The following is a 17,832-nucleotide window of genomic DNA, read 5'->3' on the forward strand; positions in this document are numbered from 1 at the left end:
TGTTGTACATAGGGTCGCTATGTGTCGCAAGTGACTCGACAGCACATAACAACAACAACAACATGCAAAAGTATAGTCAATAAGCTTAGGATCATCATTTTAGATTTCTTTGTTGCTCAACATGGTCTGAGACATTACTATAAAGAACTTTGATAATACTTGTTATGCCATTATTATTATACTGTAATAATTATAATAGACATTATTTTTAAATAGTATTATAATAAACATTAATAATCGTTATTATTATTATACATCAGACAATTCAAACTAACTAAATGATGGCAATTCAGAGGGAGGGAGGATCCTGCAGTTCATGTCAACTTCCAGGAAAAATAGGAATCCCAAAACATCTGATTATGCTCATGTAACACCTGTACTTGGGCCAGGAAGCAGTTGTCAGAACAGAGCAAGGAAACACTGCATCTTTCAAAATCAGGAAAGGAGCTCATCAGGGATATATCCTGTCCCCATATCTTTTTAATCTGTATGCGGAACGGATCATTTGGGAGGCTGGTCTTTATGAAGAGGAACGTGGCATCAGAATCGGAGGAAGACAATTAACAACTTGAATTATGTAGATGACATAATCATGCTTGTTGAAACTGAGGAGGACTGAAGCACCTGCTGCAGAAAGTCAAGCACTGCAGTCTCCAAAAATTCTCACCACTCGGCCAACTGGCAGCCCCATGATAGATGGAGAAGAGACCTCTGAGATTGTCAACAACTTCAGCTTGCTCAGGTCCAAACACAATACTCTTGGAACCAGCAGCCAAGTAACCAAAAGACAAATTGGATTTGGAACATCTGCTGTCAGGGACTTCACTAAAGTGCTGAAGAGCAAAGAAGTCAGTCTAGAGACTAAGGTGCACCAGATCAAGACCTTGGTCTTCACAATTACTTGTTATGCATCTGAGAGCTGGACAATCTCTTGCTTGCGGTGCAAGAGAAGAGTAATAAACATATTTTGATTGCCAAGAAAACAAACAGGTCTGTTTCTGGAGAAGGTAAAACCAATTTGCTCTCTGGAGGAAGGAATTTGAAGCTCCGTCTAACATACTTTGGGTATGGTGCCAGGAGGGACCAGTCCTTGGAGAAGGGCATCATGCTTGGAAGGGTGGAGGAGCAATGCAGGAAAGACGCTGGATAAGATGGATCGACACAGTAACTGGAGTAGTAAGGGCAGGTGTGTCGGAGACAGTGAGACTGACTCAAGATAGGACGGAATTCAGAGCTAGTGTACATAGGGTCACAAAGAGTTGCAGGCAACTTGATGGCACATAACAACAATAACAACAAGTACAGTGAATGTAAGTGGACCAAACATTAAGAAGGCAGGGAATGGCTGTTGTTGCTACTGCTGTTGTGTACCACTGAGTTGTAACCAACCCATGGCTGACACCAGAGGGTTTCCAGAGGTAGTTAATAACATGGTAGGAGATTACCCATACTTCTTCTGTGGAGCAGCTCATGGATTTGAACAACATGCCTTTGGGATTGCAGTGCACCTAATAAAAGTAATCCAAGTATATGTTGTTTAAGAGATAAACCATAATTGAAAGTGAAAGGGTGGGGAAAAATATGTAATGATAAAATAACCAAAGGAGACCACAGGTGGCAATCTCAATATGAGACAAAGTAGATTTTAAGGCAAAAATCTTTTAGAAGGGAAAAAGATATTACAAAAATGAAAAAGTTGTCAATTAATCAGGACAATTTAACAATCTTAAATGTGGATAGACTCAACACTGGGAATAGAAGACTGAAATAGAAGCAGTGTGAATCAGAACATTGACTGAAAACAGCCATTATTATACTTAATGAAGAAAGACTAAATGAAGAAATAAACAGTACTACAATAAGAGTTGGAAGATCAAGAAGTAAACCAAGGATGTGAATGAAGCTGACTTAACACATGAATACAGAGAACATTCCACTCAAAACCAAAACAAATACATTCTACTCCAGGGAAAATGGATGATTTTCAAGAACAAACAACATATTAAGTTACAAACCAACTCTTAATGAGTTTGAAAGAATCAAAACAAAGAAAGCATTCTTTTTTTACAACAAAGCAGTGTAGGTAGAAAAACTGTAAAATATAGACATACACATAACCTAAAAGGTGAACTCTAAAATTACCAATGAATTAAGTAAGAAATAAAAAGAAAAATCACAAATTTCATAGTCAAATGAAAATGAAAGCAGAACACTGCTTACCAGATGCAGGGAAAGCAGCACTCAGCAATCTTAAAGCAATAAACACCTTTTTCTTTTAAAGGCAACAACAGGTCTCAAATTAACAACCTAATTTGACACCTCCAGAAAGAAAAAGAGATGGGAGCCAACTAAGCACAAACCTAGCAGAAGAAAGGAAGTAACAAAGATCAGATTGGGGTGGGGAGGGGGCCCCACCATAAAAAAAGAATCAATAAAATCAGGTGTTTCTCTGAAAAGATCTACAACTGACCCAAAAGAAACAATAATGTGAAAGAATATTATGAACAACTGTATGGCAACAAACTAAACAGCCTAGATAAAATGAACAAACTTTAAAAGCACACAATCTACCCAAACTGACTCAAAAGGAAATACAGTCTTTTATTCCTAATAAGTGAAGAGATTCAATCAATGATCAAACCACCCCCCCAACATAAAAAAAGGTCTTGAACCAAATACCAAACATTAATTTAAAGCCTGGTCACCTTCACTGATAAACTCTGCCAAAAGAGAGAGAAGAAATTCTCTAAGGCAAATAGAAACCTGATAACAAAATCACACAAAGATACCACAAGAAAACTAGAGGCCAATTATCTTGTATAAATCTAGGGGCAAAATTCTCAACAAAACACTAGCAAACAAACTCCAACAGTGTATTACAAGAGTCATGCAACAAGACCAAGTGGGATTTATAAGAGGAATGCAGGTTCAAATGTCAGTCACGATGTCAGGAAATTCAAACCTTTCTCTCATCTATCACTGGTTGCTACTGTTAGGTGCAACAGGAGCAGATGAGACATGGGGTTGGTGACTGAGTCTGACTTCCACCTGCTTTATAAAAGAGTACTTTGCCCAACAATAATATCCACAGCAGCAAACAGATAGCTGCTATATAGACCGCCCCCCACCCATGCTCCTGCACCTATTTCCACCAATCACTGGGCTCTATATTCACTGCTAACTCACAGACTTTGATACCAAGATACTTTTGATACAGTTGTGATACCAAAAGTGAGGTTTATTAGGAAAGTAAGTTGGAGATGCAAAGAATATTACCCAGTGCAAATCCAGGGTTTAAGCTCAGCAGTCCCAAACAAGGTTAATAGCAAAACACAATTACTCAATTATTATTAAGTCCAGGTTCAGCTCAGTAGCACAAATCCAAATTATCTAGCAAGGTATGCCTGAGAGCAGTTATAAGTCAGCTTCTCCTGCAACCATCAAGCAAGAACAAAAACTCTTTAACTGTGGCCTTTATCTCAGGGCTTCCTGGTTACACCTTGCCACAGCAATACCATAGCCTCTATACTTCCACCACCAGGGTCTTGCTCTCACCAGTCTCCTTCAAGTCTTGCTTGGGAAGCAGGGAATCTCTCATTCCTAGTCCCACAGTTGTTGATGATATGCAAGACCATGTGTCTGCAATTAAGGTAGCTGGAAACCAAAGGGGGTAATGTAATAGCTAGAAAGGTCAACTTTTTTTTTCCCTTTGCGGCCCTCAGGCCTGGTTCAAATTGGTTTTTATAGTCATTCTTCTAGGTGGTATAGCACTGGCCTGTCCATTCGCTCTACAGAGGTAACACGTGGTTGCTGTGATGCTAAACACTGTGACACTGATGTGTCAAATGTGATGATAGTTACCCATGGCAGACAGTGTCTGGTGGAGCTTTCCGATTAAAAGAAGCTTGGGAGCAGGAGTGGCATCCATTTCTGAAATGGCTTGCCTGTGGAAACTCTATGAACAGTGCTCATGCCTTTCATTCATAGGGTCACTATGAGTAGTCTAAGATTCAACGGCACTTAACAACAACTAATTTATTTACAAAATTTGAATACAAATTTGAACAAATTCTTTCAATTTCCCTCAACCCCCACCCATTAAATTGTACAACCCATGAATAATCACCCCTACCCCCTGCACATCCACATCCCTCTGCTTCCACCTTCTCCCACCCCTCTTGGATCCTTATACTCATTCTACAACAGTGGTTTTACACAATATTTAACCTTGCTGGACTGAGTTAGTTCACTCAGCATAACACTTTCCAATCCCTCCAAAGTTAGGTAATAATTTACAAAATCATTGCTCCGTGTGTTGCATAGTATTCCATTGTGTGAACGTACCATAATTCCTCAATCCATTCATTTGTGGTTGGATATTTGGGCTGTTTCCGTGTTCTTGCAACTTTTAAGTTAACGTTGCAGTGCTACTAAGTACAACTCAAAATGCTATGAATAACATAGACCCTATGAACAACACTGTCCTATCCTGTGTCATCCTCATTATCTCTGACTTATACAAAGCACTGCTGCAGTCACAACAATCTTGTTAACGGCCTTCTCTTTCACTGACCCTCCATCTTTCTAAGCATGATGTTCTTCTCCAAGCAATGTTGTTGTATGCTTTCAGGTTGGAACTAACTATAGCTGAGACTCCAATGGGTTTTTAGAGGCAGAAAATCTCTTGGGGAAGAGACTGCACATCTTTCTTCCACAGCGCAGCTGGTGGATTCAAACCACATTTGTTGGGAGTGGCAGCACAATTTCTTACTGTGAAGCCACCAGAGCTATTTCCAAGGAATACCCTTTCTAACAACACTGGTAGGAATGTAAAATATTACTGATGCTGTGGAAAAGTGTGGCTGTTCTTCAAAATACTAAAACTAGAACCTGCTACATGTCATTAAGCCAGTTCAGACCATTTCAACAGATGGTAAACCTGCTGATCCTGGGCCATCCCAACAATCTCTGCTATACTTAAAAGCACTATTAATATTAATGAAGAAAATTACAGAAAAGTAAGATAAGCATGATTGTACAATTGAAAAAATATGAAGAGTATCACTAAATTGTACATGCAGCAACTGTTGAATTGGTCCATGTCTTGCTATGTCTGCTCTCAATAATAACTATGTGTATAGTTAAAGGAAAAGCAGACAAAACCCCAATAAGCTTCTATCAGATTTACAAAAATGTCTGGCAATATGAGCTATCAGCAGACACAGAACTATAACTCACATACTTTGCTGGTGAGAGTATAACTGGATACAAATCCTTTAGAAAAGTATTTATTTTATCTTATGTTAATTGTTAAAGATGCGCATACCTTATTACCCAGTATTTCCACTCCTAAGTTTATGCCCTAGAGAAATAAGTACTTGAAGGTACCAGAAGGCGTGTAAAAAATATTTATAACAGTCTCAAAAAAAGACAATTAAAAAAAACCAAACCTCAAACTCAGTAGTATCCAACAGGAACTGATTCACAACTGACTCGCCACTGAATTTTTTTTTTTTCATATCTCTGCTTTTTTTTTAAAATTTTACACTGGTTTATTTACAAAGTTCACATACATTGTTTTTCACAATGGATCTTTCTCACTTCCTTCATTTCAGCCTTTCTACCCATCAAACTATGCGACCTTTTTAATTTTTGAGGCTGTAAATCACAGGAGAGATGTTAGATAATATCCACAGAGATATAAGAGAACCTTTGGATTAGCAGTGCAGCTCCTCACTGTTGTTACGTGTCATCGAGATACAACCGATTCATGGCTGACTAACCTTCCAGCAGGTGTCAGAGCAGTAAAACACATAGGAGGAAACTGCCCACCATTGTCCCATGGAGCAGCTGATGGACTCAAACTCTGTGCCTCTTGGTTGGCAGTGCAACTCCTTACAACGAGGACACCAAAGCTCCCTCCCTACCGACTACTGATCATAAAAGCCTCATATTTTTTCTTTTTTTTTAAAGCCTCATATTTAAAAACAACTCAAATTGGCATGCAAAGTAAAATGAATAAATACACTGTTAATGTTCAGGATATTCATATAATGAGATTCAACAAAGGAACTCAATGCTCTATACCCATCTTACACACTTCTACAAAGCAATTAAATGTTCTATATCTAGGGAGGTCTGGTAGCCTAGTGACAAGAAGCTGCACTGCAACCCCAGAGGTATACAGTTCGAATCCACCAGATGCTGTGCTGGAGAAGGAGGGGCCATGTCCTCCTGTGCCAGTTGGATCAGATTTGATGGTACACACATACATACACACATACACACAAAATAAATAAATTCTCTGTATCTATCCATGGATGAAACTTAAACATAATTTTAATGAAGGAAAGTAAATTATATATGCAATATGATGCTACTTATGTCAAGTTCAAAACCAGACAAAACTAAATGGTTTCAGATATAAATTTAAATACTAAAGATATAAAGAAAAACAAAGAAACAGTTGCTGGGAAAATATGAATTATGGTTAGCTCTGAGAAGCTGGAAGTTAACTATTACAGTGATAAGCTGACAGATAAAAAAGTGATCACTTTCTAAAACAGCTGGTTAAAGTCTCCCTGCCCTCATCTTTTAGGCATATGTTTCAGTTTTTAAAAATGTTATAAAAAATACATTATGAAACTGTAAAAGCATGCTTTTAAGGAAATGCATCTTTCCCATGAAACTACTATAGAATTTGCTTCACTAAAAAAGAGACAGTAAAGACAGATGATGTTACAGGATCTAACACATGACAGTCAAGCTTAGATAATCCCCGAGGAAAGATTTAAGAAAGAGCCTGAAAACAAACTGTTCAAATTAGAACAGGATTAAAGGCTCCAGTAAGGTAGTCTATAAGGACAAAAGGAAAACAGAAAAGAAAAATTGACAGAATATCTGATTATTCTAAGTACTGAAAACCTGGATGGGACTACCAGAACAAGTAAATAACAGAGCTGATTATTAAATCTAAAGAAAAGTTGTGAGCACTGCACAGTCCTAGGAATGTAATCACTGAATAATGAGTTGACTAGTAAAGCAAGGCAGCTCTATTAGGAATATGTGGAAAGATGAAGGGCATGCAGGAGTGGTGGCTTAACCACTAAATAAATCTTCCTTTTCATTACAGGAACTTGATAATTGAAACTTAAAATTTAAGAAATAGTATAAACATACAATTCATAACTATCCAAGTAAATATTAAGCCCAATCTAAAGGCCTAGCCTTTCTGGGCAGATCAAATCTGAAGGAGACATATGAGTAAGTGCTGCCTGTGTGATTTACAACCTTGAAAACCCAGTAAAGGGTCAGATATGATTCTATTCAAACTTAATGACAAAGAGTTTAAGGGGTTTTTCTGAGTGGTAAAATCAATTAACCATTTGACTACTAACAGAAAGGTTGGGCAGTTCAAACTCACTCAGCCAATACTTAGAAGGCAACCTGCTTCCCTAAAGAATATACTTGTTGCTGTTGTTGACTGCTGTCAAGTCGAGTGCAACTTATAGCAACTCTATGAACAAAAGACCTAATGCCTTTCCATAACTGTCGTCATTTCACCAAGTTCATAGATTTCCAGAGGCATGTGGTGTCGGAAGTGGATGCCACTCCTCCTTCCAAACCTGTTTTACAACTGGGAGCTCCACCAAACACTGTCCTCATTAGGAAAACCATTCTGATATTTGACACCCCAATGGCACAAGGTTCAGCATCACAGCAACCCAGGTTACTTCATACTGCACATTGACAAAGAGTGATGTACAAACTGAAAGATATATAACAGTACTAGTTTCACTTAGCAGGGGTTAAGTGTCATTAAGTCGAATATGAGAGAGTAAGTTTTGCACAAAAGACCTAAACTCTGTTCTATAACTACAATCATTTCTGCACATTTATAGAGTTTAGAAAGTTTGTAGAGTTTAGAGAATCTGGAGAGTTTCCAGAAGCATCTAGTTAAGGAAGTGGATGCCACTCCTGCTTCCCAGCATAAATCAATCTGGAAGCTCATTCAAACACTGTACATAATGGGTAACCATTATGGTATTTGACAAGACTATGGAACAGTGTGCAGCATCACAGCAACACTAAGTTGTTCAGTTCAGCAAATGGACAAAAGATTGCTGTGTCAGTCAAGGAATATTCATTTGAAAATTAATAAATTTGGCAGACTTAAACCCTAGTAAAAGGTTCAAGGACACCCACTCTTGGGGGGAAAAGAGATTAGCTCTAGTGTGTCACAGGTAGTCACTATGAGTCACAATCAACTTGAAAGCAATTAATAATAAGGTAAATAGCTGAAAAATACTCAAAAGTCTTTGCCTCAGGAGACCAGAACCCAGTACTAGTAAAGGCTGTGGTAGAAGAGTGTCATTTGTAGGAATGCCAATCTTTAAAAGTTTACTTTTAGAAGAAAGAAAAAGAAAAGTTAGTGGACATCTTTTGTTCCAGAAGCAAATCACCCATTAATTAGTCTAAAATTAGAAACACTTGTCACTGAAGGTTATATTCACATAGCTAAATTATTTAAATACAGATAAGTTAAATAAGTAAAATAGCATAAGTTGTTACTATTTTGAAGATAACTAGTTGAGAATTTGAAAAGTAACTTAATTATACTACTTATTTCTGTGAAAAGCTTTTGGTAAATCACAACTTAATGCACATGTAAAGAATAAATTTATCATTAAGAACACTATCAATAAAGTACAGAAATATTACCTTGTAAAAGTTTCCATACGACTTTCGAATATTGATCCACTTTTTAGCAAAAGAAGGATATTTCAACCTGCTGAGCTGGCACTGAATATTCAGGAACTTACTCATATCCCATGAACTTGTAAAATCAAAAATGAGAAAAAAGTGGATAAAACAATGTCATCTTTTCCAAGCATGTTTGCATATAACATTCAGCTTATAATAAAATTAACATCTTATTAACCAAAGGGATAACATGCCCACAGAAATTAATATATTACTTATAACACTCACAGAGAACACAGGGCTTAAACATATGATGAGACTGGTTGGTTTGCAAAAAAGCTATACCATGTACATGTTATCTGAGCAAACTTATAGTAGGTAAAAAACTTGGAAATCAAAAAGAAACTAAAAGTTGGGTTATACTGAGTATTTCACAAACTGATAAAATAAGCTCACCTTGACTGTTTTATGGTTCTGATTACCTGTGTGGGCATTTTTACAGAATTTTTCGTAATTCTAAAATTACCCTTTGCTACACTTACTTTCAACTTCAGGCTTATTTTAGAAGGTGTCTGAGGATATGCTTGAAATAAAACAAAGCAAAACAAAATAGAAATGAAAAGGAAATAAGCAGCTGATTTCAAATGGTTACTGTAATCCATTCTATAGCACATGCTTCTACAACACTGATTCCAGTGATTAAGCAGCAGAATACTGTTTACTGTCCAGTGATGAAGCAGAATACTGACTGTTTACTGTCCAGTGATTAAGCAGCAGAATACTGACTGTTTACTTGGAAACTGTGTTGGTTCATACATACCTTGTGTTAGGCAAAGACATAAGGAATAATGGAAGTAGCAATTATAACTTTCAGCAGAAAAAAAAAATTCTCAACTCAGTTGTTATACTATTATCAGGAGTATCCTCAACTGGATTTAAAGAGAACTAAAAACAAGTACCTGCCCCAAAATTTCCTGGTTTTATGCATTTTAAATATTCTGCCAGGCAACTTCCATCTATCCTGAGCTGCTTACCTAAGCTCGTCAAATTTCTGTTTGTACCAAATGTTGTCTCCTACTTCTGTTAGAAGTAACAGACTTCTAAGGAGGTTTCGTCAATTATTTCCCAAATTTCATTCTATAATGAAATATAATTATGATGTAGTTAATTAGTAATATAGTAATGACATAATTATTACATCATTACTAGTCTCTAGACCCACTATGTAGATAAGGCTAAAGATGTACTACCCTCTATACAACCAGCAAAGCCAGTTGGTGTAGTTCTATTGTCAGCCGCTAACTGAGTTCACATTACAAGGCAAAAGTCATCTACTGGCTGAGAAAGTATTTCTAGACCTCTTATGTACATGACCTTTCAGCTTCGGTGTATCATTTGTCCAGTTTGAAACAGAATATTGGTCAGTTTTAACAGCATAACAATATCAAAATATCTTGAAACAACTAGTGTGTAATCCTTGTTTTTTTCCACACTTTCTGTGCTATATTGGTAAAAATAGCTAATGATTTCTGAGTATGGATTTTTTTAGGTTAGTACTATCATTAAACATCACAGAAAATTATCAAGACCAAAAGTTCATAGTCTGGAAGGACTTCTAAATTTTGGCAAAAAGAAATCTTTAATTTTATAAACTTATAATAAAGTTTTGATTTTAGAATATACTATCAGCTGCCTATCCAACTGATACTTTTCATAGCGGCTGTAAGACATTAAGGAGGGACAAGATCAATGTAATTTTTAATTCTGAGGTAGAAAATAAGGGACACTTTGAATAATGATGAAGAAAAGGATCTTTTAGAAAAGAAGTATGAAAAATACATAGGAGAAAGATAAACTATTACTGCAAATCCCTGAGCCAGCCTGACTATTGTAAAAAGCACAGGCAGTCTAGTGGTTACAAACAGATCTGTTCCTAAGTATGTCTTTATGCTGAGTTTGTAGGTAAGTAGGAGGAGATGCAGATGGTTTTAATTTAACCTTGCCTTACTGCAAGAGAGGGCCCAAAGTCTTTTTCAATGATTTAAAAGTTGCACAAGCAGCAAATGAAAGATTGTGATGAATCTGTTGCAACTTGAGTCTAGTTCAAGGATCTCTAGTGGTATTGTGGTTACAATGCTTGGCTGCTACCTTCAAGGTCAGTAGTTTAAACACACCAAGGCACTCTATGTGAGAAAGATGAGGTAACCGACTTTTGTAAAGAGTTACAGCCTGAGAAACCCTACAGGGCAGTTCTGCTCTGTCCTACAGGGTGCGAAGTGCTGGTATCTAATCAATAACAGTGGGTGGGATGGAGCAACTCTAGGATCTTCATTCAGCATCGTGCATTCCTTGGGGTCATTTCAAAAGTAGTTAAATGAAGGGCTCCTTAAATCTTAAAAGACAGTTGTTGGGGTTTTTTTAAAGAAAAAGATAATGGTTCTAAATACTCACCCATCTGTTAATATGGAATATTTATACTTTGTTCCTAATTCCTTCAATTTCATCCAATCAACTACTTTCTTTAGTACCTGAGGGAAGGTATCAGCTCTGTCTACCTGATCCTAAGGATAGAAAAGTAAAATATATAAAAATCAGGGATTTTAGGCATAGTCCTACAATATATGCAGAATTATGTAAGGAAGAAGGCAATAAATAAAAGAAAAATCTATACTGTTTTAAGGGAGTTCTGGTGGTCTACTATAAGTAAGGAATTGTGCTGCCAACCCAAAGGCAGGTGGTTTGAATCCACCAGCTGCTTCATGGGAAAAAATATGGGCAATTTCCTTTGTGCAATTTACTGTCTATGAAAATCCATTGCAGAGTGAGCTATGAGCCAGCAAACAATGTTTTAACACATTGCCGCACAATTTTAAATTGATGACCATGCTTAGAAACATATATAGCCGTCATTTGTGGCAACGTGTTAAGCATTTCATGATTGACTACTTTGGTTAGATCCACCTTAATTTTCAATTTTAAGATAACTGAAAATTATTGACAGCCAAATACAAGAGGTTGCTTCCCACTGCAGTATATAATTCTGTAACTGATACCACCTGGTTGAGAGTCTTCCTTTCCTCTCCAATGCCCCACCTTTCCATGCATGGTATCCATCTCCAAGGAATAGCCTCTCCTAGCAAGGTTCCCAAAGTATGCAATATGAAGCTTCACCATCCTTGCCTCCAGGGAGCAGCACTCTGGCTGCACCTTCTCCAAAACATGTAACTGTTCTTTTGGCCGTCCATGGCATATTCACTACTCTTCTCCAACACCATAATTTAAAAGCATCAAATCTTCTGTTATCTTTACTCACTGTCCAGATCTCCACAGCAAGTGACTGAAAGGACCATGGCCTGAGTCAGGCACACCTTGGTCCTCAAACTAATACCACTGCTCCTCAGTCATTTGGAGACATCTCTGACTATAGACTTTACCAGTGTTAGTTAATATGTCTCCTGACTGCTGGTACCAAGTGTATTGATTGTGGATCCAATTTAGATGAAATTGTTGACAGTTGTTCTTGTTATATGCTGTTAAATCGACTAAGATGCACAACGACTCTATGAACAGTATCCTGAACTCTAAGCCATCCTGTGCCAATCCCACCATTTCTGACACACCTGCTCCCATTTTCAATCACTGGGTCAGTCCATCTCATTCGAGGTTTTTCCCTCCTGCACTGGACCCTCTGCCCTTCAATGCATGATGTCCTTCTCCAAGGTCTGGTCCCTCTTGGCAACATGCCAAAACTATGTGAGACAGAATTTCAAACTCCTCACCTCCAAGGAGCAATCTGTTTCACCCTCTCCATGACAAATCAGCTTGCTCTTGGCGCAGTCCATAGTATGTCCAATCCTCTTCTCTAATACCACAACTCAAAGGCATCAATTCTTCTTCAGTCATTCTTAGCCACTGTCAAACTCTCAGATGCACGGCAAGTAACTGAGAAGACTATGGCCTGGGTCAGGCACCTTAGTCTGTAGACTGACATAACTGTTCTTTAGCACTCTTGACAGAGATTCTTGACAGGAGACTTTTCCCAATGCAACTAGTCTTTTTTTTAAAAAAAATCACTTATTTAATTATTTTTTGTGTGTGCATACCATCAAATTGGATCCAATGGTACAGGAGGAGATTGCCCCTCCTTCTCAAGTAGAGCATCTGGTAGGTTCAAACCATGTCTTTCTGGGATTGCAGTGCAGCCTCTTGCCACTAAGCCACCAGAGCTCCCTGCAACTTGTCTTTCGATTTTCTGACTACTGGTGCAAAAGGGTGATTTCCTCATCGCTGACACCAATGTTGATTATGGATCTGAGCAAGATGAAATTTTAACAACCTCAGTCTTTTCTCCATTTATCATGATGCTGCCAATTAGCCTGGTGGTGAGAATCTTTGTTTTCTTAATGTTGAGTAGTATTATAGTTGTTGTGTACCATAGAGTTAGAATCTGACCCTCTGGCGGATTTTCAGAGGCAGTTAACCACATCAGAGGAGACTGCACATTGTTCTCCTGTGGAGCAACTAGTGGCCTTGAACCACATGCCTCTGGGATTGCAGCGCAGCTTCTTGACACTAGGCCACCTACTGTTGAATTGATGAAGGAATGAAATAAATCAGCAGGACTCAAAACACATGTACTCATACAAAAATTAGAAAATTAAGAAAATGAAACTACACATTGTTGTTGTATGCCACTGAGATGACTGCTACTCACAACAACTCTGTAGACCACAGATCTGAACCTCGCCCTAACCTCTACCACCCTTAGCATCTCCAACACACTGAGATCACGGTCACAGTCATTCTATCAATCTATGTTGTTGAGAGTCTTCCTCTCTTACACTGACCCTCCACCTTTCCAAGCACAATGTCATTCTCCAAGGACCTTCCTTGCCTCCAAAGAGCACACTGCTTTCACTTTCTCCAGGAAAGATCTGTTTGTTCTCTTGGCAGTCCATGGGACTCTTCTCCAAGACAACTCAGAGCTATCAATTCTTCTGTCATCTTTAGTCACTATCCAACTTTCATATGCAGAGCAAGCAACTGAGAAAACTATGGCATGGACCGGGTGTACTTTATTATTTAAACTGATATCTTTACTTTTTAGTACCCTGGAAAGGCCCTTGACAGTAGATTTTCCTAATGCATTCATCTTTTGTTTTCTTGACTGCTGGTACCAAGTGTGTTGATTGTAGATCTAAGTAATGTGATATGGTCGACAACTTCAATCTTTTATTTATCTATCATGATGTTGCTTATATGTCCAACGGTGAGGACTTTTGACTCAATGGTGAGGTGTAATCCATATTGAAAGCTGTAGTCCGTGATCTTGTGCAGCAGGGGCTTCAAGCCCTCCTGACTTTCAACAAGCAAGGGTTATCACTTGCATAACACAAGTTGTGGAGTCTTCCTCTGGTCCTGATGCCACATTCTTCTTCATAGAGTCCAGATTCTCAAATGATTTGCTCAGCATACAAACTGAGTAAGTCCACTGGAGAAAGGATACAAGGCTGACACACATCTTTCTTGATTTTAAAACTGATTTTTTTTCTTTTTAATTTTCTTTTTTATTATTTTAACAAAAGTCTTCAGAAAACTTGTATTTCCATTCATTCACTGTTGCACATTTTCCTCCCTCCCCCTTGGCTCCCACCCAGTTTGCTATTTCTTTTTAAAAAGATTCTTTCACTGCTGCACAACTTTTTTTTATTTTTATTTTAAATGTGCTATTTGGACACTAGTCTCTAGGTTTAGCTATGGGTTCCACATAGGCATAGTTAAGTGTTCTGAGATTCCCATACTTCTCAATGTTAGCCGTAGTTTGTTGTGATCCAGTCAAATGCCTTTACATAGTCAAAGAAGATGGAAGGAAAACACAGAGTCACTAAATCAAAAGGAATTGGGTGACCAGGAACCATTTCAGAACATAGCAAATGATCAAGAATCAAAGGTTATAAGGAAATTCAAGCTGCATTAAATGCACTGGCAAAAATAAGACCTCAGGAATTGATGGAATGGTAACTGACATGTTCCAGAATCCAGATGCTGTTCTAGATGTGTTCATCAGTCTGTGCCAAGATATCTGAAAGACGGCTACCTGGCCAACTGTCTTAAAGAGAACCATATTTATTCCTATTCCTAAAAAAGGTGATCTAACAGAATAGGGAAATTATCTAACAATCTCTATATTACTTGCAAGGCATCTTACTGAAGATTCTTAGAAAATGGATAGAACTGTACATCATCAGAGAATTGCCAGAAATTCAAATCAATCACAGAAGAGGTCGTGCCTCTAGGAATAACACTGGTGATGTCAGATGGATCTTGTCAGAAAGCAGAAAATATCAGAAGGATGTTGATCTGTGTTGTACTGACTATGCAAAGGCATTTGACTGTATAAATCACAATAAACTATATACAGTCAAGTTATAAGGAGATAACATATTAAAACTGCATCAACACTTTACAAATGCTCACAATCTATAAATTCACCACTGTTGTTGTTTATTGTGCACCAACGAGTTGGAAGTGACTCACAGCTGACCCTCTAGCAGGTTTTCAGAGGCAATTACTTGCATGGGAGACTGTCAGCTCTTCACCTATGGAGCAGCCGACAGAGCAAACCTCTTTGCCTTTGGGATTGTAGTTGTTCACTATCTATAGATTCACTACTACAACTCCTTTAAAAGGGCTGAAAAAATTTTCTAAGGTAGTAAACATATTTTTTTTTTAATTTTACAATGTGAAAGATCTCTGCCAAAGTATTATATTAATTTAATCAGTTTACAAAAAAAAAATGTTTAAAAACTATCTACAAAACACAATTCCACATTTTAATACTTTCAAATTCGTACAACAAAAACATTAGAAAAGTATAACCTGAGTAATTCCAGTAAGACTGATGCAGAAATCAGAAAGCTGCGTGTTAATCTCTGGTCTCACATACTGCTGAAATGTATCTTCCTAAAAAAAGAAAATAAAGCATTTTATATGACTTAAGATATAAGACACAAGACAAATTCAGCTACATGACGCTATAACTTCATAGGTGTTTACGGTGTATAGATTTTGGAGTTTTAAAAAACTTAGAAGTACACCTCTACTCCCAAAGCACCCTTTTAAATAATTCTTGCCTTAAAAACAGGTTTCATTGTTTCAAACTTCTCAGAAAATACAAGTATTTGAAAAAAGCCTTCAAATCAAAATTCAATTAAGAATTTTCCCGCACAGCTGCTAATTTTTGTCTGCAATGTTTTTAAAACTAAAAATTCTATTAATACAACCTTTACTTCAAGAGTAAAAGCTTTTTAAAAGAATTTGAAAAAAATGTCAATCTTCCAGGATAAAGGTAAATTAGCTCCAGATTAAAGGTAAATGAGCTTCTCTCATTTACTCCTGGGTGGTGATTATTTTTAATAGTGAAAATATGACTATGTGATAATCATTTAAGCATCCATAATAAACTATATTTTTTTGGTAGCTTTAAATGTCTTCAAAAAACTACACTTGTCTTCTTACTTTATCCTCCACAATAATTCTGTGACCTAAGACCAGAATTTCAGAATACTATTAAATGTTTTTCATCTAGTCAAACACAGCGATCTTCAACCAGAGCAAACTAGGTATATAACAGCTACCAATCCTAGGTAGACATGGTGAAAAAGTCAGAGTATTCTGTCTAGTAAGATTAAGAAAAATAAATGTTTATACTTAAAAATAAATTATTGATACGGCCTAATCTATTAAGCAGGTTAACTATAAATGCACACTTAAAATTATAGAAGAACAAGACCACAGAATAGCAAATAACACATGAATTTCAAAGACTAAGATGTTCTTTACTTACCAGATATTCACTACGTAAAACTCTTAAAAGAATGGCACTAGAAAGATATTCAGTGATCAAATATGTAATAGTCACATAAACTGAAGTCAATTAAAATTATAAAGGTTATTTTTTTAAAAAAGTAGAGCAGTCAAGGAGAATCAAAAACTGAATGTGTGTGCATGTCTAAACTATACTATCAAAGAGGAAGAAAAATCCAGAGTTCAATAAGGTGAGTTTTAAGAAAGGACGAGAAAGGAGTGGAAGAAATTAGCCAGTAAGCTAATTCTTAAAGAATTCTTAATTCTGGTCTGGAGAAAAAGATCAGAGCTAAATTTGGGAGAAGTTGGTATGCCTGGCATTTTGGCTAGAACAGAATATAAAATAAATGTTAAGACAAAGAGCAACTAGCAGAGACAACCAGAGAGTTAACAAGAGGTCTGATCATAATGGATGAGCTTTACTATATATGATCAAGTTACGATACAAAAATATGGCTTTAAAGAACCAGACACAATCTAAAATATGGCTTGAAAACACTCCAGTTAAACTGATAGCCATTGTGAGGTTTTGAATAGAAGAGTCTTTCCTGTATTTAAAAAGATGTCTTCATTAATATTAACATTAATACAATCATCATGTTCAGTAACTATCTTTCTTATTTTTAAAAGAAAGGAGACAAAGCTAGAGAAATCAGCTACATGGTAATTATAATAATTCCAGACAAGAAGTGAATGAGAGTCAAAGCAGCATACAAAGTGGGAGTTACTGGAATGAAATGTGGAACACTCAAGTCAAGGATAAGGAGTGAGAGAGGTAAAATGTTTGAGGGAAAAGAGAAAATAAAATAGGTTAAAAGGTAAATTTTGGATATGTTGCATTGAAGAAATCTGTTCATGTTTTCAAGTACAGATGGAAAGCAGTCTAGATATGAGACAGAGGGCAAGAGTAAGATACATATTTGAAAACCATCTAGATAGGCAATCTCCTTCTGTACGATTAACTGCCTCTGATAATGTGCCGGAGGATCAACTATGGGTCAGTTCTGACTCTACAGGACATGATAACAACGTGTATGTGTATATACATACATACATACATACATACTACAGAACTCAACAGAATCATCAAGTCATCAAGGGAAAGGATACTTATACAGAACATCTAGGAATCGAGGGTTGGAGCCTAGAGAAGAGATGATAAGCTGGAGAAAAATCAGAAGAATCAAATTTGCTGGCAGTCAATTGAAGTGTTCCACGAAGCAGCCAAGTGGTCAATTTTGCTAAATGCTAGTGAATTTGAGT

The 17,832-nt window shown here is 37.0% G+C and overlaps 1 protein-coding gene across 1 annotated transcript in view; it reads right to left on the reverse strand.

Moving 5' to 3' along the window:
• The window catches only part of ERI1 (exoribonuclease 1), a 47,434-nt gene that overhangs the window by 12,045 nt on the left and 17,557 nt on the right, over window positions 1-17,832 (reverse strand). Inside the window, exons 4-6 of the mRNA XM_006884141.1 lie at window positions 15,583-15,666; window positions 11,155-11,264; window positions 8,722-8,836 (exon numbers count right to left, since the gene is read on the reverse strand). Coding sequence (XP_006884203.1) covers window positions 8,722-8,836; window positions 11,155-11,264; window positions 15,583-15,666 — 309 coding nt within the window. The remainder of the gene's footprint in view (window positions 1-8,721; window positions 8,837-11,154; window positions 11,265-15,582; window positions 15,667-17,832) is intronic.

Source organism: Elephantulus edwardii, unplaced genomic scaffold (assembly GCF_000299155.1).
Source record: "Elephantulus edwardii isolate Elephantulus edwardi_28Jun2011 unplaced genomic scaffold, EleEdw1.0 scaffold00031, whole genome shotgun sequence".
Taxonomy (NCBI): domain Eukaryota; kingdom Metazoa; phylum Chordata; class Mammalia; order Macroscelidea; family Macroscelididae; genus Elephantulus; species Elephantulus edwardii.